The sequence below is a fragment of the Galeopterus variegatus genome, unplaced genomic scaffold (assembly GCF_000696425.1).
Source record: "Galeopterus variegatus unplaced genomic scaffold, G_variegatus-3.0.2 Scaffold4931, whole genome shotgun sequence".
Lineage (NCBI taxonomy): Eukaryota > Metazoa > Chordata > Mammalia > Dermoptera > Cynocephalidae > Galeopterus > Galeopterus variegatus.
Window position 1 is genome coordinate 81,361 of NW_007731042.1, and position 21,575 is coordinate 102,935.

Consider the following 21,575-nt stretch of genomic DNA (forward strand, 5'->3'; position numbering starts at 1 on the left):
GCGAGAAAACCGGTTGCTAGTGTTTAAATTTTCCGCACACGGGGAAGAAACTGCCTCCCACAAAACATTTGGTCTCTGTGTGTACCCTTCTGTGTTTTCCTTTCCCACCTTCTCTGACCAGGGGCGGGGGCAGAATAGTTCCTAAAGTATGACCCACCCCTTCTTCCCACAGAAATAGAAATAAAGGAAACCTAAGTAGTGTTTTTGCCTTTACCTGTGGAAAATACAAAACTGGTACTTTTTTTTTTCTTTCTCTAGTTTGGTGCTCTGGTTGTCAGATATTGGAAGGCAGTAGGACAGAACATACTCTCCGTGGTTTTATATCCGTTCTGGGGTGCAGTGATTAACGTTGAACTTTGGTTCCTGTAACTCTTGTGTGTGTCGATAGAGTTAAGCTGGAGCTTTGCTTTGAAGGATAAATAAAGCACAGCCTCTCAACTGGACATAAATGGATCTAAAGACAGCAGTATTTAACGCAGCTCGGGATGGCAAACTCCGGCTTCTCACCAAGTTGTTGGCAAGCAAATCCAAAGAGGAGGTTTCCTCCTTGATCTCTGAAAAAACAAATGGGGCCACGCCACTCTTGATGGCTGCCAGGTACGGGCACCTTGACATGGTGGAATTCCTCCTTGAGCAGTGCAGTGCCTCCATAGAAGTAGGAGGCTCCGTCAATTTTGATGGTGAAACCATTGAGGGGGCTCCCCCTTTATGGGCTGCTTCTGCAGCAGGACATCTGAAGGTGGTCCAGTCTTTGTTAAATCATGGAGCGTCTGTCAACAACACGACTTTAACCAATTCAACTCCTCTTCGAGCTGCATGTTTTGATGGCCATTTGGAAATAGTGAAGTACCTTGTAGAACACAAAGCTGATTTGGAAGTGTCAAATCGACATGGACATACATGCTTGATGATTTCATGCTACAAAGGGCATAAAGAGATTGCTCAGTATTTACTTGAAAAAGGGGCAGATGTTAACAGAAAAAGTGTTAAAGGTGAGTTCAGCTTCTTTGTTTTTATTTTTTAACTGTCTACCACTTATTTTCATGAAGTTTGATACGTGATTATAAGCTTTGTTGTTGAGTAGACCAACATTGACAGAATCTAATTAATCTAATTAAAATAGATAAGCTAACCCTCCAGTATAACCTTGTTGAGTGTTTTTCTGATATTTGGTAATACATTGAACAAATGTGATAAAAAGACCACTGTAGCTATGTTAACCAGCATTTTCTCAATTTTATTTGGAGTAACAACTTCCAGTTTCTGGGAAATGGGTTCCCCAAAGTTAGAGAGCATGTTAGTTGTAGTTGATCTGACTTTAGGTTTCTATTTAATCTACTCGGGAATATAGTTAAATGTTAATACATTTTTCTTAGCCTTTTTTTTTTAGAACAACTTGCAGTAGAGACTAGTACATTTAGTGAGTCATCTTGTTTGTTACTCTAGGTAGGCGTTTCGTTTGTTATTCTCTCAGAGAAGTAAGGCTAGGCCAAACTGACCTGGAGGAAGGATTAATATCAGTGGAAAAAGAAAATCTTCCCTTTTTCCATATTTATTTGGGGCCAATAGAAAATCCTCTTGTATAGAACATGTATGAAGTATAATATAGCAAGAGAGAAAGCAGATTTTTAAAACTGCTTTTAACAGAGAGCAAAACAAGTACTAGATAAGACAGGTGTATTTGTTGGCTAGCAGCAATGTTAACATCTTTGTTTAGAAGAAGAACTCAGGTTTACAATTGTGTATAATTTTCACTGATTGTAATAAGGTAAAAGCAGCAAATAATAGTTTAGAATTTTTTAAACTCTTAAAAGCAACTGTTTCATAACGTAATTTTGATACTCATAAGCCTTATTTTTCTTAAATCTATACAACAGCAAGGTAATTCACTACCTAATTTTAAAAAGCTATTAAAATTTAGCATACACATATTTTTAAAAAATTAAAACAGTACAAATTGGTTTACAGTGTTTTCAATGACAGTATTATTACTGCTGATTTTTAGACCTCTGACTTTCCAGCAACCACTCTTTAGTTTTTTGTGTGTTTTTCTAGAAACAGTCTGTGCAAGTACAGGCTATTTGTCTGTGTATTCCTCCCTCCCTTTTTCCCCTCACTGTTGGTTGGTACATACTCTTCTTTTACTTTTTTTTTTTAACCTTATTTATCTTGGATGTCATTGAACTCCAATACATAGCTTCCTCATTCTGTTTCATGGCTATACAGTATTTTATTGTATGAGTGTACATAATTTATCTAGTCTCTATTGGTGGACATTTACATCATATCCAGTACTTTGCTAAATAAATGCTGCTGTGAACATTCTTCAACAAAAATGTTTCCTTGAATGCTTGTGTGAGGATAGCTGTAGTATAAATACCTGTATTTGGAATTGCTGAATCAAAGTAAATGTGCATTTGTTATTGTGATAGTGTCTAATTGCCTCTCAGAGAAGTTAAACCACACAGTTATGGAACACTACATAGTTACTGAGCACATTTATTGAACAGAGTATGATCTTTTTTTAAAAAAGATTTGTTTTAAAAATGATACAAGATCATTGTGATTTTCTGAAATTTTTTCCAGAGGACATATGAAAATGTCACAATCCTAGTATTCAAAATATTTCTTCCAAAAATATTTCTGAATTTTGCATACATGTATGCATACATATATTACATATAAGCATACATGTTTCATATATGCATACATATATTTTATATATGTATGCAATTTTATATGCTGTTCTATAACCTGACTTTTAGCTTAGTAAACGTTATCTTTAATGTCATTAATAGTATCTTTTTAATTTCAATAGCTGCATACTCTTCTAGTGGAGTTTTATGTTGCTTCCAGTTTTTCAGTATGACAAATTATGTTTTTGTAAACATTCTTTCTCATAAATATTTTCATTTGTTCCTGATTATTTTTAGAGGTAGGTTGTTGGGTCAAAATACAGCATGGCCTTTTTTTTCTTTATTTTTTTTAAACAATCATCATTCTTTTGAAGAATATTTGTTTTAAGAGAACAAATTACTGTTTAACCATGTTAATATTGGGAATGCTTTGAAATTGTAACTAGAAGCAGAATGGTTAAAAGGTATGGCTCCTTTTTGAAGCTTGTTGATTTTTTTTGTTTCTTTGTTTTGGGCTTTTTATTCATCAGCTTAATGATGATTATTCGTAAACTCATATTATTTAAGTCAAATTGGGCTATGTTTCAAACTTACGCCATTGGAGAGATGAGTACTGGTACTGTTTCCCAGATGTTTTTGAAAGCTGCTTTATATACTTCTTGAGATACAGTGTATGAAAGAATTATAGTATAAAATATCTCATGTTTTTGTCAGCATTTTTCCTTAAAAAACTGTGAATGGTATTTAACATACCTTTGAACTATTTCAGAAGAATGTTTTCTTTATCACCATCATCATCTTATAGTCTTGTATGTGAGGGTGTAAACACTCCCTCTTTTGGCCGGATGATCTGCTAATTCTAAGTCGTTTTTCCTCCAATATTAATATCTATAATGTATGCCTTTTAAAAATGCCAAATACATATAAAATGAGAAAACCATCTCATACCAAAAATTGTTTTCAGATAGCCTCAATTTTATATACATGCATATACAAGGATACTTCAAAAAGTTCATGGGAAAAATATGAATCTATCCATGAACTTTTTGATGTACCCTTGTATATGGATTTTATCACTTTGTGTGCAGTACTTTTACCTTTTCATGGTTCCTTTTAATTTGGACAGTGATTCATCATGAATGTTTTGGGCAAATCAAAGTACACATGCACCCTTTCCCACTGATGCTGAAACTTCTGTTCTTTGATAATCATTTTCCATTGAGTCTCTGGATATTTTTCTTTAATGGGTTAATGGTAATAAAAAAGCAGTAACCAATTGAAACTGAGGCAGAGAGACATTGGAGAATGATCTGATAGAGTATCAAAATAAGATTTTTCCCACATTTTTAGCCCCATCCAAAAGTAGAAAAGACTGGAATAATTTCTTAGAACATTTTATATGTTGGACATGATTCTAAGGAAAGAAAATGCCAATAGATTGTGCTTGGTCTGCTTAAATTACAAAATGCATGTGACTTCCACATTCCATAACTTTGTTACAGGCAGTTGATGTTTGAATATATTGTTTAACCTCCTTCCATTACTTTTTAACAGGCTGTTGGCATTTTGAACATGTTTTACCCTAAGATGGAATTCATTCATTAATTGAGAGAGCATTTGTTGAGTCCCTCAGTGTGCCAGGCTGTTATTAGATTTAGGGTGTACAAAGATAGGTAAGACAAGATATCCAGTCCTTGATTCCCTGCTCTTGAGGAGTTCATGGTTTAGTTGGAGTGACAGGTTCATAAGCAGATACTTAAACCACAATATGGTAAGTGTTAACAGTAATGCTTTTCTTGTGTTAGATGTTTGGAAATACTTTAACAACTTATTACCTGAGAGAACAATGTGTTCCTTCTTTTCCCATGGCATTCCAAAAGGGGTGAAAATCTTTGGGATATTTAGGAGTACCTCTCCAGTTTAACACTCACAATAACTGATTTTTGAGACAGGAATTGGTTCCTATTTAAAACTATAGACCCCAAACTGAAGTGATTAGAAGCCCCGTAGAGCTATAATATTGATCTCAGTGCCTTATGGTTATAGTCATCTTTGGCTTTCTTTGGCTCTTTTGTTTGATTTTTTGGTGGGAGTGGGAGGTTGTTTTTGTTTCTGTTTGGATTCAGAATAGACAGATCCAAAGTTAAATTACTTAAGCTCTTCAATTCTTTTACACCCAAATTCTACCAGGAATTGAGCAGCTGACAGACAGTGCTTGATTCAGTGCTACAGACTAATAGAACGACTCTCTAGGTTGGGATTAAGAGACTGGCTCTAGAAGACACTCTTATCTTCACTCATGGGTCAGTCATTTTAGATTCTAAAGGTAATTTTATGTTAATTGGTAAGAAGATAATTAATGTGCATTTTCTTTAGGCAAGGAATTGGACATTTTGGGGGCTATGAGAAGAAATGGTGTCACGTTTGTTAATTTGCTAAAGGAATGGTAAAAACAATCTGTGCTATAGTATTTTAGAGGAAGAGTGTACTGAGTAGGAACAGTTCATGGAGAAAGTAGAAGTTAAACTGTGCCTTGAAAGGATTATTGGGGTTCAGATCTGCAGAAGGATTTTGATACAGTTTTCCGGGCTTAGAAAATGGCATAAGGAGAGACACATTGAGAAATGTTTGGAGTGTCCGGGAATTGGAAAGTAGGCCTATTTGGACAAAAGGCCACTCAGGGCTAGATTATAAAGGACATTGAATTCTAGGTAAAAAAAAAAGTTTGATCTTACTCTTTGTGCAGTGGTAAGCCTGTGAAAGTTTTTCTGCAGAGGAGTAACTGGGTTTTTTGTTTGTTTTTTTAGAGAAACATCTAACTTCCTTTTACTACATTGTGAGTCTTTGAGGCTAGACACCTGGTGTTTTTAATCCCATCTGTGCATTAGGAAGGGGAAGAGTACCTGGCTTATAGAGGGAATTTTGGTAAATGAGCTTGTTGAATGAACATGTTGGATTTAAGAGAGAAAAGATTATAAGGTCCTTGATGGCAAGCACTGTGTTTTATAGTTATTTCTGTAGGGAAATAAATACATACACGAAGGCTTGAAGCAACAGAGACAGTAATTGTCAAAAATGAGTGGTACATGTGGAACTCTAGTGGTTCAGAAAAGGAAGAAATCCATGTAGGCACGTGACAGTTAAAGCTAGTATTAAAAGAGAGAGAGCTAGTTCAAGCTGTTTATTTGCCTTTTTATTATGAAAAATTTCTAATTTATACATAAATAAAGGGAATACATCCGAACCACTGTGTATCGACCACCTTACTTCAAATCAACAGTTATCCTCATTTGCCAAACTTATAAAAAAAGAAATGTTTTTCTCTCTCCCCTCCTTTTTAAAGCAAATCCAAGGCATTGTATTCTTTCTTTCCCATAGTGTAGGCATTTTAGGGTATAAATATATTTTAGTTAAGGAAATATTAGAAAAAAATTAATTTTTTTCCCCACTGTAAATGCATAAAAATCTCAAATAAGAAAATCTCCCCTATAAGTTAAAAACTGTTGGTATTAAGATAACTGACTGAGAATGGTTATTAATGTTATTTTAGTACTATCTAAGAATGTTGGAAGCTGATGTTCTCTTTTCTTTCTTTGAGAACTCTCTCAGCTGTTCATTGCCTTAACATACCTACTTGCAGAGAAAAGTAAAAGGGAGAAGAAAGGCACTTAGAATTTCATTCCTCTTTGTAACATATCTGTATTCATTTTGATTTAATAACGTTTAAATAACTTACTAGTTGAATTCATTAATATTTTAATCCCACATCACCATGTTGCTCCTTCAAGTTATTCCATGTTCATTCTTTTTCCTCTTGTTTCCCCTGGTACACTTTTCTGTATCCTCAGGGAGAGTTGGTGTCCTAGTTGTATAAGCTAAGCTGTAGATGATGTGTAAATTGAGTTCAGTACGGAAATATCCTTGTGGTCCTCTGTCCCTGGAGATTGGATTTTGAATTGTGAATCCTCACAGAATTGAACCGAGTTTGGTAAGAATGAGTAGATCCTGAACACTACTGCTGTTTCAGGGTTGGTGGTGGTAAGACAAAGGTTAAGATTTAACCTCTGAGTACATGAGGTTCCCTCACTGGGTTCATATTCATTAGATCTTTATAGATTGATTAATTAAATACATTAGTTTAAAATAAAATTCAGGAAGCCCTTGGCATTCTAGACATTTATGCTATTGAAGCATCAGGAATGTATGTGATGGAAGCTAGAGGTGGAAGAGGTAGGGAGAGGCGCAGTAAAGAAGTCACCTGGATGCAGATGTGACCACAACATCACTTCTTCCTTTTTTCCCTCCCTTTGAGAAGAGCTGCAGTTGAATAGGAAGTCTGTGAACTAGTATGCCAAAGAAGAGGAATTGTAGTGAAATCTGAATTTGATGTGATATTGATGTTTTTAGTCTTTAGATGAGCTTTTTGCACATATTAGTTGTTTTTAGTCCTCATCCCTTAGCTCCAGAGCTCAGCCTTGAAAATTCTACTTGACATCAGGAGCCATTTTGAAAGCAATTCCTCATTCCCCTTTAGTCATGATGCATCTTCCCTCTGTGGATGCAGATTTTTTTTAACATTTAACTTTGTTGTGAGCACAAGGACTCGTGTTGTTAAATTTCTGTGTGTTTCTAGCTCAGTGTCTTATACAAAGAATTAATGAAGGGAGGGAACATAATGGTCTTGGCACAATTTATCTTTGATTCTTTTTTTTTTTTTTATTACTTTTTTGTGAATTCCTGTCCTTGAGAATCCCTCATGATAGAATATACAAAGGGAAGGGAAACAGTCTGAGCAGAGGAACCTTCTAGTGCTCCTTTGATATCCTAAATTGTTTCTTTCTTTCTATCCCTTCTCACCTCCTCCCTCAACCCAGACCAATTAGTTATTCAGGGAATAAAATACTTGGAATCAGTATTGTTGTGCTGTTGAACTGCACTCCCCCCACTCTATTCTCATCTTTACAAGTGGACCCCTTCTAGACTCAGCTCAGTCCTAGATATAAAGGTGAGGAAGAATGGGTTGGTGCCAAGCACAGTAAGCTGAAGAGGAGAAATGAGAATTGTTTTTGTGCATTTCCAGACATATCTGTTACAATAAAAGATCCTTTAATTGCTGCTTCTATCAGTCAAAACTTAGACTTTTACCAAAAACACAACTATTTTGATTTTAATTGGATTTTAAAAGAGCTTTATTGAGATTTAATTCACATACCATTCACCCATTTAAAGTGTACAATTCAGTGTTTTTTTAGTATGTTCATGGAGCTGTGCAACTATCATCACAATCAACTTTTCATTACTCTCTCTCATCTCCTCTTCTCCCACCAAAACTGCACTACTCTTAGGTAACCATTTATCTTTTTTCTGTATCTATATAAATTTGTTGTTCTGGATATTTCATATAAATGCAGTCGTATAATATGTGATCTTCTGTGACTTGCTTCTTTCACTTAGCATAATGTTTTCAAGATTCATTTCGTAGCGTGTTTCAATACTTTTTTTCTTTTTATTACTAAATAATATTCCATTGTATAGGTATACCACTTTCATCCATTCAGCAGTTAATTGATGGGCTGCTGAAGTTTTTCTGGTTTTTAGTTATTATGAATAATTCTGCTATGAACATTTGTGTACAAGTTCTTCTGTGGATGTATGTTTTCATTTCTTTCAGGTATATACCTACCTAGGAGTGGAATTGTTGTGTCATGTGATAACTCTTGTTTAACCTTTCAAGGAAATGGCAAACTATTTTCCAAAGTGGCTGTACCAGTTTACACTCCTATCAGCAATGTAGGAGCTTTCCAATTTCTTCATACCTTCTCCAACATGTTACTACCTCTTTTTTAAAATATAGCCATCTTAGAGACTATGAAGTGGTGTCTCATTGTAGTTTTGATTTGTATTTCTCCAATGACTAATGATGTTGAGCATCTTTTCAAGTACTTCATGTGCTTATTGACCATTTGTATATCTTCTTTGGAGAAGAGTCTTTATATTCTTTGCACATAATTTAGTTGGGTTATTTATCTTTTTGTTACTGAGTTGTAAAAGTTGTTTATATATTCCAAATACAAGTCCTTTATCAGATACATGATTTGCAAATATTTTCTCTGATTCTGTGAATTTTTTTTCACTCTTTTGGTGGTATCACTGATAGCAATTTGGATTTTTATTTCATGAACTTATTTTTCAAAAATTTGACTAAATTTGTCTGGATCACTTATATAATATTTGCCCTAAATGAAAAGATTGTTAAGAGACTGCAGGGTTTACTGATACTGTTTACTATGTTAAGAACTTTTCCATGGATGAAACTGTGTAATATAGTTGTAAAACATACCCTACTTCTTCTTTGGCATATATTTAATTTCAGAGTAAATAAGAATGACGAAATTTCATTTCTGTATGATGTAAAACAGGACTGTGACTTAGCCCTCTTTTTAAACATATTCATGTGATTTTATATAGCTATATGACAAATATCTATATAGCCGTCAAGAAAATAAGATTCTTCCTCTATATCCTTGCTACTGAAGGACCAACAGTGTAGGCATCACTTGGACTCACTCCAGATCAACTGAGTCAAAATCTGCATTTTACTATTGTCCTGGTGATTTTGTACATTAAAGTTTGAGAAGCACAGCTTTCTTTGACTTATACTAAAACCACACATAAAGCTTGAACTACGTGAAGACATTTTATAGACAGAAGAATCTGTTGAATTGTTATTGCTAGAAAAAACAATTTAAATGATAATAGGCATTTTATATTTGTTAAATATTTTGTGATCCTTATGAGGTCTGAAAAATAAAACATTTTTGTTTAATTAAAAAGATCAATCAATTCTGTCTACTGCTTGGGGGGGTTGGAGGGGTGGTTTAGAAACTGACCTAATCCTGATCCTGGTGAGTCTTAGTAATCTTACCCAAATTGAGATATTTATTAATGCTGTTGCAATTCTTTTATGATTAGGTAGTTGATTGGTAACAATCACTTGCTCTTATTTATCATTCAATCAAACCCAAAACATCTGGTGTGGATCCAGAGAATTTTTAGGCCTCAAACTAGTTTTACCCAAAATACTGGTATGTTTTGGGTTACTTATTTTGAGAAAAATATTAACCCCATCATTAGGCACCTAAACTTTCCCAGTTGAGCATGAATTCTTATCTCTCATGTGCCTGCTAGCAAAAGATTATAGGTATTTTTAAAATTAACAGCAATGAAGAGTGGCACTTCAGATAATTCTTCTTGAGGAATAAATACTACCATGCTTTGATGCATGAGCACTTCCCGTAGTTCCCTGCCCTTAATATTCATTACAGAAGCATCCCAATGAATATGGCTACTTTTCATTCTTCCAAATTTTATCATTGTTTCTGTATTTAGTTATATAGTTGAAAATTAATGTATTTAGATCATACTATTTTAGCTTTCTATAGAAATGCTTTAACTGAATTAAAACTTAATGTTGTGCCATTAGTTTTTAAAGAAATGTCCAGTTAACAAACGTCTTTTTAAAATTAAAATTAAATATTAACTTAATGGTCTATGGCACATAACTTAGCACAGATTAGTCATAAGGACGTAGTAACTCAGTTTTTAAATTTGGCTCACTAATAATTTTTTGCAAGAAATTATACTTAATATAGCATATCTAACACTCTTGAGTGAAACAACTGATAGAGCAAAATATTTACAATAAATATAACAAACGACTAGCTATTATTTTATAAAGTGTTTATACATAGAAAGACTGTTCCCACTGTTCCCAGAAACTGAAGCATAAGTATAAATGTCAGAAAAGAAAATAAAGTTTGTAAACAGACATGAGAAATTTTTCTGTTTACCTAGGAATAGACATAATATAAATTAAGAAATTAATTTCAGTACTAGAAAGGATACTATAAAAGTAGAACTTTGGGCCGCCCCCATGGCTTACTCAGGAGAGTGTGGCACTGGTAGCGCCAGAGGCTGCAGGTTCTGATCCTATATAGAGATGGCTGGTGCGCTCACTGGCTGAGCATGGTGCGGACAACACCGTGCCGAGGGTTGCGATCCCCTTACCGGTCAGGAAAAAAAAAATATTTTTATGATCCCTTTGGAAGTGAATTGGAGACGTATATTAAGCCATCACACATTTGTGATTCTGTTTTAAGCTAGGCATTTTTTTTGTCACTTGTTGATTCAAGTATAATTTATATACAATAAAATCCGTCCTTTTTAGTGTACAGTTCTGTATGTTTTGACAAACATATACTACTGCTACAATAAAGGTAAGAACAAAAAGTTTCTTAATACCCCTTTGTAATTATTCCCCGCCCCTCCAGTCCCTAGCCCCTGGCAATCACTGCTCTGTTTTCTGTCCTAATAGTGTTTTAGGCATTCATTTTAATAGTGAAAATTCTGAAGCAATGCAGAAGTCCATCAGCAAGGAAATGCTTATGTAAATTATGTCATGCCCTCTTACTGTATTGTTTAGGGAATAATGACAAGAAAAAAAGGTCTGCACATGTTCAGTACAGATACATTTGGGTTTTTTTCTGAATATTTTTGATCCGTGGTTGGTTGAATCCACAGATGCGGAACCCATGGATACGAAGAGCTAACTGTATGTACATTTAAAAGGGTGTACATTACTCTCCGAACACAGTTTTTAGCCATATTCAACAAGATTTGTTATTTAGTGTTTTCATTGTCATCCAATTAAAAATATTGTCCAATTTCCACTGGACTTTTTTCTTTGACTACATGGGTTATTTAGAAGTGAATTTTTGAATTTCGGATATACAGAGATTTTTATAGTTATCTTTTTGTTTTTGATATCTTATGTTCATTGCATTGTGGACTTATACTCAGTGGTTTCAGCCCCTTGACATTTGTTGAGACTTGCTTTATGGCCCAGAATATGGTCAGTATTTGCATATGCTCTATATATCCTTGGAAAAGTGTAATTTTCTACAATTGTTGAGTCCAGTGTTCTTATAAATATGTCAGTTAAGTCAAGTTTGTTAATTGTTTTCAAATCTTCTTTATCCTTACTGGTTTTGGTCTTCTATACTGAGCGAGGCGTGTTCACTATGTTTGTGGATGTGTCTGATTTTCCTTGTAGTTCTGTTGATTTTTGCTTTATATAATTCAAATTCTATGTTATTAGGTGAAAACAAATTTAGAATTATTGTATCTTTGTGTTTTGTATTTTATATCATAATGAAATGCTTCCCTTTATCTCTAATTATTCATTTTGCTTTAAAGTTCACTTTGATATTTTAATATCAGATACTTCTTATGGTTAGGTTTTGCACAGGGTGTATTTTTTCTATCTTTTCACTTCCAGCCTTATCTTTATATTTAAGGTGTATCTGTTTGTAAACAGGTGTCTTGAGTTTTCTATTTGTGTTTGCTGTCAGTTTTTGTCTTTTAATGGGACCATTTAATTCACTTAACATTAAATTACTGATATATTGGAATTTTAGTCTGGCTATATTTTGATTTTTATTTGTTTTACCCATTTTGTGTTCCTTTGTCTCTCCTTTTTTCCTTTCTTTTGGATTTTTATTTTTTCTCTATATTCAAGAAAATGCAGTAGTTATGTACATAACCTCCAGCTATTATTTTAAGTGGTTACCTTATATAGTACCATTTTGACTTATCAAAGGCTAACATAAATTTCTAATTTTACCTCTTCCCAACAATGCAGAGATCTTAGAACAATTTAAGTCCAGTTATCCTCCTTACTTTTATGCTATTCTTTTATGCTATTGCTGTCAACTATTTTACTTCCATATGTATTTCAAACCCTACATGACATTATCTTTAAGGGGTTTTTTTAGGTTTACCCACAAATGTACCTTTTTGTTCAAGTTTACGCCCACATCTCCAGGCTTCCTTGTGGCTCATCTTGCTGCCTAAAGAACACCGTATAATGCTTAGGTCTGCGAGTAATAAATATTTTAGTTTTTTCTTTTTCTTTTCTTTCTTAACCTGAAACATATGGGTATAGAACTCTGAGATGGAGGTTACTTTCCTTTGGTGCTTTTAAATATCATGTCTCCTGGTTTCTGTTGTTCCTGGTGAGAACTTGGCTGTTAGTCTAATTGTTGCTCTTTTGCAGTTAATTTCTACCTGTTCTCTGGTTTTAAGATTTTTCTCTTTGTCCTTAGTTTTCAGCAGTTTTACTGTAGTGTGCCTCAATTTGGTTTTCTTTTTATTTATCCTTCTGGAGTTTGTAAAACTTATTAAATTTGTAGTTTAATCTTTTATCAGCTTTAGGAAATTCTCTGACTTTATCTCTTTAAATATTGCTTTTGGCCCATTTTCTTCCTCTAGGGTTCTGGTTTTAAGTATGTTAACTTTTCTGACATTGTTTCCACTCTCTTACAATCTCCTGGTTTTCCAAATTTTCACCACTCCATTCTTCTTTCTGTGTATTGTGATCTGTCCTCTAGTTCATTAATTCTCTATTCAGCTGTGTGTAATTGACTTTCGAATTCACTCACTGAGTTTTTCAGTTCTAGAATGTCCATTTGATTCTTTTTTTGTAGTTTCCAGTTTTCTATTGAGGTCTCAAATTTTTTTTTTTTAAAGATGACCGGTAAGGGGATCTTAACCCTTGACTTGGTTTTGTCATGCTCACCCAGTGAGCTAACTGGCCATCCCTATATGGGATCCGAACCCGTGGCCTTGGTATTATCAGCACCACACTCTCCCGAGAGAGCCACGGGTCAGCCCCTGAACTCTCAATTTTTAAAAAATGTCTTTAAATATGCTAAGCATAATTATTATTTTAAAATCTGTGTCAGTAACTGCATTATCTGGATCTGTTTTTGGGTTTTTCTGTCAGCTCTTATTTCTCTTGGTTTTTGTGTTATGGCTTCTTGTTTTCTCTTCTGTCCATTATTTTTGATGGAGTACCAGCATTACATATGAAGAATATAAAAAATAGTTTGAGCCCTAATATGATAATATCTTCCTCTAAATAATATTTATATTTGCTTCTGGCTTTTGATTATGTATACTAGCAATACTGGAATATTTAACTCAATATTGAGATGATTTTAAATTGGATTTCAGTTTCTGTAATGACTTGTCTGTGCATTTTACCTTAACTCCCTAGGGTACAGTCCTTCAGAGCTTTAACCCAAAGTGTGGGGAGTTTTCAAAGTTTCCTTCTTGGTAGGCTATGGACTCCAGTTTTCTTCTCTAGCCTGCAAGTCTGTCAGAACTTCTGCTCAGTTTTTCAGCTGTCTCTTCCAGAATATATGGAGGCCATTGTGGGAAAGCTGCCCCAAGTTCTGCATTTCTCTAGTTTTCTTTCTTCTCCTAGATGTTGTCACCTTGTTCTCTCTTAAATGCTGTCAGTAAGATTTTTGAAAATATATTTTTCAGACTTCTTAGTTCTTAGTGGGAGAGTGATCACTTTACCTCGGCTATTGCTGGATATGAAAGTCTTCCTTCTTTTTTTTAAAGCCCCCTTTTCCCCCAATATGTGGGTGTATTCAAAATACATATATTCTGTATTTTCTCAATAAATATAGAAATTTAGTTAATTAAAAAACTGGTTTTTGCTGCATTTTTATTCTTGATTTTATGTTACTGTGAATAGAGAAGAATGCCATCTAAGCCTTTTCTTTATATTCAAATTACTCTTTACTTATATTGCCTATTCCTTAGAAAAAATGGGAATAGTAGGGGTTTTTAATTCAAAAGAGTTTTTAAAATATAGTTGGTAGTAGTTGGGTTTAAAAAGTTATTTTGAACAAATGAACATCAGTAGTCAGAAGTTTTGGGCTCTCAGTGCTTGGTTACCTTATACATTGCCAAAACATTTTGTCACACACCATTTCATTATAGACCATGAAATCTTCGGTCATAATAAACATATCCAGAATAATTATAAAGTCCTCGTAGATATCATGGAAAACTAAACAAGATAAGCTTGTAGAAGGATTAAAGCCCAAATGTATAATAACTTGTTTTTTCTTATTTTAGTTAAGTAGGTTTGTTTTTGAAGTTTTTAGGTTTAAACCACTTTCTGGTATACATACTATGTTGGGGGTCCCCAAAGCCACCCCCACGTTTGGAGATGACTCATCATACATTTGTACTTATGGCCAAGATTTATTACAGCAATGTAATAAGGACACACAGCTGGATCATAAGGGGAAAAAGCTCAGGTGAGGTCTAGATGAATATGTGCAGGCTTTTTTATGCTCCCTCCCTCTGTATGAAGGATTGTACAGAACACATTCTTCCCCAGAAATGAAAATACATGTATGCAGTGTTTCTGCCCAGGGAAACCCATGAGATACTCAGTGCTCAAGGTCTTTATTGGGGACTGGTTACAAAAGTCACCCTTTACCTAGTACATATTCAAAATTTCAGACTCCCAGAAGGAAACCAGGTATTCAGCACAAACTGCATTTTGGTACTTTATCACTTTTGATATCACAGTTTGCCACCATTATCACTTAGGGAAAGTTTTATATCAGTGTGGAGAACTGTTTATCAGGCAAGTTCCCAAATGCCAGCCAGGGGTCAACCTTGTAAGTAGGTCTTTCTAAGGGATAGCCAGAAAGTCTCAGCCAGCTATGTTAACTCTTTTCTACAGATATGCCTAAAATGACTCACTGTTGCAATTTTCTGCAGACGGTGTATGTAAATATCAGAAGTCTACATGATAATTTCTGTTTTGATAATTAGTAAAATATTTATCATTAAACTTAAGTAAAATACCTGGTACTTATAATGTCTTAATATGTTTCACATGGGCTTTTACTTATGTGCCAATGCCTGTTGTCAGTTTTAATCCATGTGTGGGAAGAACAGGACAGTGTTAGAACATTTAGTATATCTAAAAAGAATGTTTAAAAAATTAAATCACAATGGGAAATAATCCATTATGAAAGCATACTTTAGATGTCTCCTTTTCAAGTTCATAATTGAACCACCCACTTATTTTTCAGATTTCAGTGGACTTGTTTCTCTTATGAAAACTTTTTTAGGAAAGTACTTTTACCAAGAATTTTGGCTAAAACAGCTGAAGTTCATTTGACAAAGAGTGAAAAAACAATTTCTGACTACTATTAGAATCAAATTGAAGAATCTTAGATATTAAAGACTAGATTCCTCGTTTGTAAATGTGGAAGCTGACACAAAGTTAAGTGACTGTCAGCAAAACTGAATAGCTGCTTTATTTTATCTCATTTATTTTTAGTCATAGAATATACACTTGAAAACATTAATGAAATATACAAAGAAGCCATAGATTGATTAATTTTGAGTTTCATCTGGTGACTTTGGATATCTTCATACAAAATTTGGTCATTTCATTTATTCAACAGGTTTAACAAGTATTTTCTTTAGCCCCTGCTATGTATCAGACACTAGTTTTGGGTGCTGGGGATAATTTTCTTCCTCATTTGTAATCAAATTAAAGTATGCTCTTCTTAAGGGTGGCTTGGAGCTGCCTGCTTTTCTTTAGGTTCTAAAGTACATATATGTATTACGTTATATCCTGGTCTCTCAAAGTATTTTATTTTTTATTTCTTTTTTCTCTCTTTCTCTTTAAGGTAATACTGCATTGCATGATTGTGCAGAATCTGGAAGTCTGGACATCATGAAGATGCTTCTCATGTATTGTGCTAAGATGGAAAAGGATGGTTATGGAATGACTCCCCTTCTCTCAGCAAGTGTGACTGGTCACACAAATATTGTGGATTTTCTGACACACCATGCACAGACCAGCAAGACAGAACGTATCAATGCTTTAGAGCTCCTGGGAGCTACATTTGTAGACAAAAAAAGAGATCTACTTGGGGCTTTGAAATACTGGAAAAAGGCAATGAACATGAGGTACAGTGATAGGACTAATATAATTAGTAAACCAGTACCACAGACACTAATAATGGCTTATGATTATGCCAAGGAGGTAAACAGTGCAGAAGAGCTAGAAGGTCTTATTGCTGATCCTGATGAGATGAGAATGCAGGCACTATTAATTAGAGAACGTATTCTTGGTCCTTCTCATCCTGATACCTCTTACTATATTAGATATAGAGGCGCTGTCTATGCAGACTCTGGAAATTTCAAACGATGCATCAACCTGTGGAAGTATGCTTTGGATATGCAGCAGAACAATTTGGACCCTTTAAGTCCAATGACCGCCAGCAGCTTATTATCTTTTGCAGAACTATTCTCCTTTATGCTACAGGATAGGGCTAAGGGCCTTCTGGGTACTACTGTTACGTTTGATGATCTTATGGGCATACTGTGCAAAAGTGTCCTCGAAATAGAGCGAGCTATCAAACAAACTCAGTGTCCAGCTGACCCATTACAGTTAAATAAGGCTCTTTCCATCATTTTGCACTTGATTTGCTTGTTAGAAAAAGTTCCTTGTACACTAGAACAGGACTATTTCAAAAAGCAGACTATATACAGATTTCTTAAGCTGCATCCAAGGGGAAAGAATAACTTCAGCCCTCTTCATCTGGCTGTGGACAAGAATACTACATGTGTAGGGCGGTACCCTGTTTGTAAATTTCCATCTCTGCAAGTTACTGCTACACTGATAGAATGTGGTGCTGATGTGAATGTAAGAGACTCCGATGACAACAGTCCCCTACATATCGCTGCTCTGAACAACCATCCAGACATCATGAATCTCCTTATTAAATCAGGTGCACATTTCGATGCCACAAATTTACACAAACAAACTGCTAGTGACTTGCTGGACGAGAAGGAAATAGCTAAAAATTTGATCCAGCCCATAAATCATACAACATTGCAGTGTCTTGCTGCTCGTGTCATAGTGAATCATAGAATATATTATAAAGGGCATATCCCAGAAAAGCTAGAGACCTTTGTTTCACTTCATAGATGATAATTTGACTGTATTTTAGCACTGTTAAAGCACGAAATGGTAACAGTTGTTTCATAAATGAGCACTGTTGTGATAACACCAGCATTCATTTAGCTTGATATCATCATGCTCTCATTGGCTAAAGCATTATAAGCATCAAATTTACAGGATTGGTTTCCCAGTATTTAATATAAATATACCATATAATATATTGTTTGTGAATTATTGAGAAATGTAATGTCATATTCAGATTTCTAAAATTGTCTGCCAAAGGCTTATCCATTCTGGTTTTGTTTGCTATTGGGACAGAGTTAACTGTTTTCAGTGGTGTCTTTATACTTTACTGGTTTGTGAATTTTATACAATTGAAGGCCTTTCTTTCTCACTTCTCTTCCCCAAGCTTCTCGCCTGTTTCCATTTTATTTCTTTTTCCTAACCATTTCTGCTACAGTTTTTTTCCCCTTATGGACCCCATGCTAGGTTGTACAAACTTGATGGACTTGTTACCATTTGTAGTTACCATAAGTGCTTTATCTTCTCTATGCACCGGCTTAAACTTGACTGTTGTATGTTAGCATATTTTCTATGCAGCAGCTGGTCAACTTCAACTCAAAACACTGTTAAGTTTGTTACAAAGTTCATTTTATGATAGTATTCTTGTAGCATGACAATTTTCAGAGCTGCAGGTTAGCTATCTTAGCTCAAGCTTTTTTGTTTTTTTCCCTTCACTTCTGAGGGTTTTTTTCCTCTAATACACTGAAATTTTGTGTGCTAAATTTGGGAAACAAATCTATTCTAACTCATTAACCCAGTTGAAATTTAGGTCTGTCATCTTAATATATCATGCAGTAAAGGGAAGATTCTAAAGTGACCCACCTTTCATGCTGCTCCAGCATTGTCCTGCTTGTGCTGATGGTGTGATTAGGTGTAGCAAATTTGCTTAAACTTAACCTCAAAGTTTATAACACAGCTTAACAAGTCACATTAAACTATTCAGTAATTGAACTGCAAATCACTGTTAGTTATAAAAAGAGCTAAAGCATGTCAGTGGCATGATGCTTGCCAAGCCAGATCTAGGCATCTACGATAATTAAAGTGTTTTAGTATGCAATTTACTGCCATAGTATCAAAGGTCAGTAACAGTGTTTTCTTTCTTTCTTCAAGCTTACGTATACCTTTAAAGATAACTTGCATGAATTACTTTGGTTTCAATAATTTGTCACCCTAGTAATAAAAGGTTGCAATGCTTCCTATTCCCTTATCAAAAGTTAGCCTTTCTTTTTCTTCCTCTCTCTCTGCCTCTCTCTTTCTATCTCTCTTTTCTTTTTCATTTTTTAACAGATTTGCTAATGCCACAGAAAGGGCTCTTTTAACTTAAGAAAATAAATGAAAAGTACTAAAAAAGATTCAGGTAACTATTATTCAGCACTTTATTGTTATTCAGAATAAAATTAATGATGGCATATTTTGCCCTGCAAATGTCTTAATGAAATTGTTCTGAATAAAAAGCTCCTTATTGATGTGAAAAAAACTCCGTTTACCTGTGAGTTTAATGAGCTGGATCACTCACTTGGATTTTTGTGTTGACTTTTTATTTTGTGGGTTGATGTAATGCCATTTAAGGGGTCAGCATTGCCAACAGTCACATTAGGTTTATCTTTATCTTTATTTAATTAAAGATCTTGTAGCGAAGAACAGTTAATAAACAGGTAAAAGAACTTTAACTTTTTGGTTAAATAATTGAAGTTTAATTTTTTAAAATATATCTTTACTCATTTTACTATGTTGTAAATTTGTTTTCACCATTGTAAAGGGTGAATTGGATATAAATGAGCATTCTCCAACCTTTTGATGAAGAGGCTTTACTATCTCTCATTTACTGTGGTCAAATTTGATGAAATATTTGAACTGCCACTTATATTAAGACTACTTTAATTTATGACTTAGATACTCTAGAAATACCAAGCATCAATATTTTGACATCATATGCCTCTAATCTTGTGATATAAGAATTATATATGCATGAGCTACTTTTTTAAAAAAGGAGAACTTTGCCAGTATGGTAAATCTGTATTAGATGACAATTGGATTTTTAAGTGATTTAATATTTCCCCCGCCTTTATGGGGGGGTGGGTGAGAGGGCTTAGTTGCTCTTGGAGTAAGACACGTCTCACACTGTTTTACAGGTGAACTTGAATTGTGCCCAGTACAAAAGAAAGATTTCTTGAAATATTTTTCTGCCACTAAAAATAGATAACTTACAACTAATCCTCAGTCTTGATAACTGAAATGCCTTATTTCAATTAGGATACAATTTTCCCTTCTCTGTTTGCCACCCCCACAAATGCCATTAGGAGCTGTTGAAAAAATCAGTTAGTTTAATAACTCAAAATTGTCTGTGATTCTATTTTAGGTAAAGTTGGCTTATAAATGTGACCTCAGACACTATTAAGGCCTTCATCAGAAAGTTTTCTCAAAATTGTGAGACTGAATAAAATAAAATCCTTAAATTTGTGATTTTTTTACAACTACAAATAAATACATTTATAGTTACTGAGGTAATTGTACTAATTTTGAGCCAAACTAAACTGTACAGTGTAGCATGGTGGTGTTGGCTGTAGTTAATGTGTATGTTTTGATTACATTTCTACAAAAATACCCTGTTGCAGCCTGCTGAGTTTAAGATGTTCCATTATTTTGATCATTTCTGTGCAAAAAAGGTCATTTAACTCAGATTAGAGCCGACTTTATAAAGACAAGTGGATTGTAAATGAAAAACTAGTCATTTTTCTTATCCATAAATCTGACAGACCCAGATAATTTGATGCCCTTTATGACTTGAAGCTAGTTGATTGCTCACTTGTAAAGCAACTACTTTAATGTACAATATTTTTCTACTGTGACTTGGGAAAATTGTTTAGGTTATATTTTGAAAAGTAGCTCTTTAAAATCATATTGCTCAGCAGAAACCTTAGGCTGAATTTACAAGTATCATCATCCTTGTAATTAATTTTCTCAGAATCGTGGGAACTGGATGAGATAACATATTCTTACACACTGTAACAGCAGCATTATTGCTTGGAACTTTAACTGTTTTAGAGTTAGATACTAAGGAAACTAAAACTAATTGGATGTCATTCTTTTCTTTCTTCCCTGTTTTCTTTTTTTACCCTCATGTATCACTAAACAACTAGTTTCTCTCCTTTTGTCAGTTCCCATAGTGTATTTTTCAAAAGAAGTACTGTATTCAGATGCCAGCCAATAAGTTGTCACACAGTGGAAAATGATATGCCACAACATTCATTGTAAGGTTTAATAAAATTAAATTTGCATCAAATTTAAGTGTATTCTTATTAACTCATTACTTAATTAATGTTGTCTTACTGCATATGATAGTGGACTCCTGGATTTCTGTTTCAAAAAACAGGATACTTGATAATTTATGGCCAGTTAAAACTTAAGAGGTAGCATTCATTTTTAATACTTCTATGTAAAAAAGATGGTTTATGTACAGTGTGTTCTAAGTTTTTTTTCTAGTAAAGACTACAGAAAATAAAGATCAGGGAAGACGTTTGCTGTCAAACACATAGGAAGAGGCCTGCTTTTAACTCTTGTTCTTGTTTTTTAGTTGGTATTATCTATCAGAAGTGTATTATAAATATATTACTATGAAGGTAAATATATTTTGTAAATTTATTTCCATCGTTTTTAAGTTGTAAAATCTAAGTAGTCCTTAGCTTTTCCTTATATCTAAGTTACCTAATACAAAAAGTTTTAACAGATCCAGAAAATGTGTTGGCCATAATTTCTGAGCTCTGAGCATAAATCGAAACATCCAGTTTTGTAGGTTTTCCCTTTCTAAATCTCTTATATATACCTTATCCATGACAAGTATAGGCTTTGTTATCCTTTTTACAGGGCCCTTTGAAACATTAGTCTTTACTTTCAGTTCTTTGGTTCTGTGGTTGTCCCCACTACAACCACCAATTTTTAAAAGGAAATCTTAACAAATTTGTAAGGAAAAGAATATATTTTTAAGGATCTGAACAAGAAAAAGTCTTAGTATATCCTTAAGATAC

General features: G+C 34.1%; 1 protein-coding gene across 1 annotated transcript; it reads left to right on the forward strand.

Moving 5' to 3' along the window:
• Window positions 1-258: 258 nt before the first annotated feature.
• On the forward strand, window positions 259-20,833 carry FEM1C (fem-1 homolog c (C. elegans)). The gene is made up of 2 exons (XM_008588626.1): window positions 259-992; window positions 16,208-20,833. The coding sequence occupies exons 1-2, from the start codon at window positions 449-451 to the stop codon at window positions 17,515-17,517; spliced, it is 1,854 nt and encodes a 617-aa protein (XP_008586848.1). The 5' UTR covers window positions 259-448; the 3' UTR covers window positions 17,518-20,833.
• Window positions 20,834-21,575: the final 742 nt, after the last annotated feature.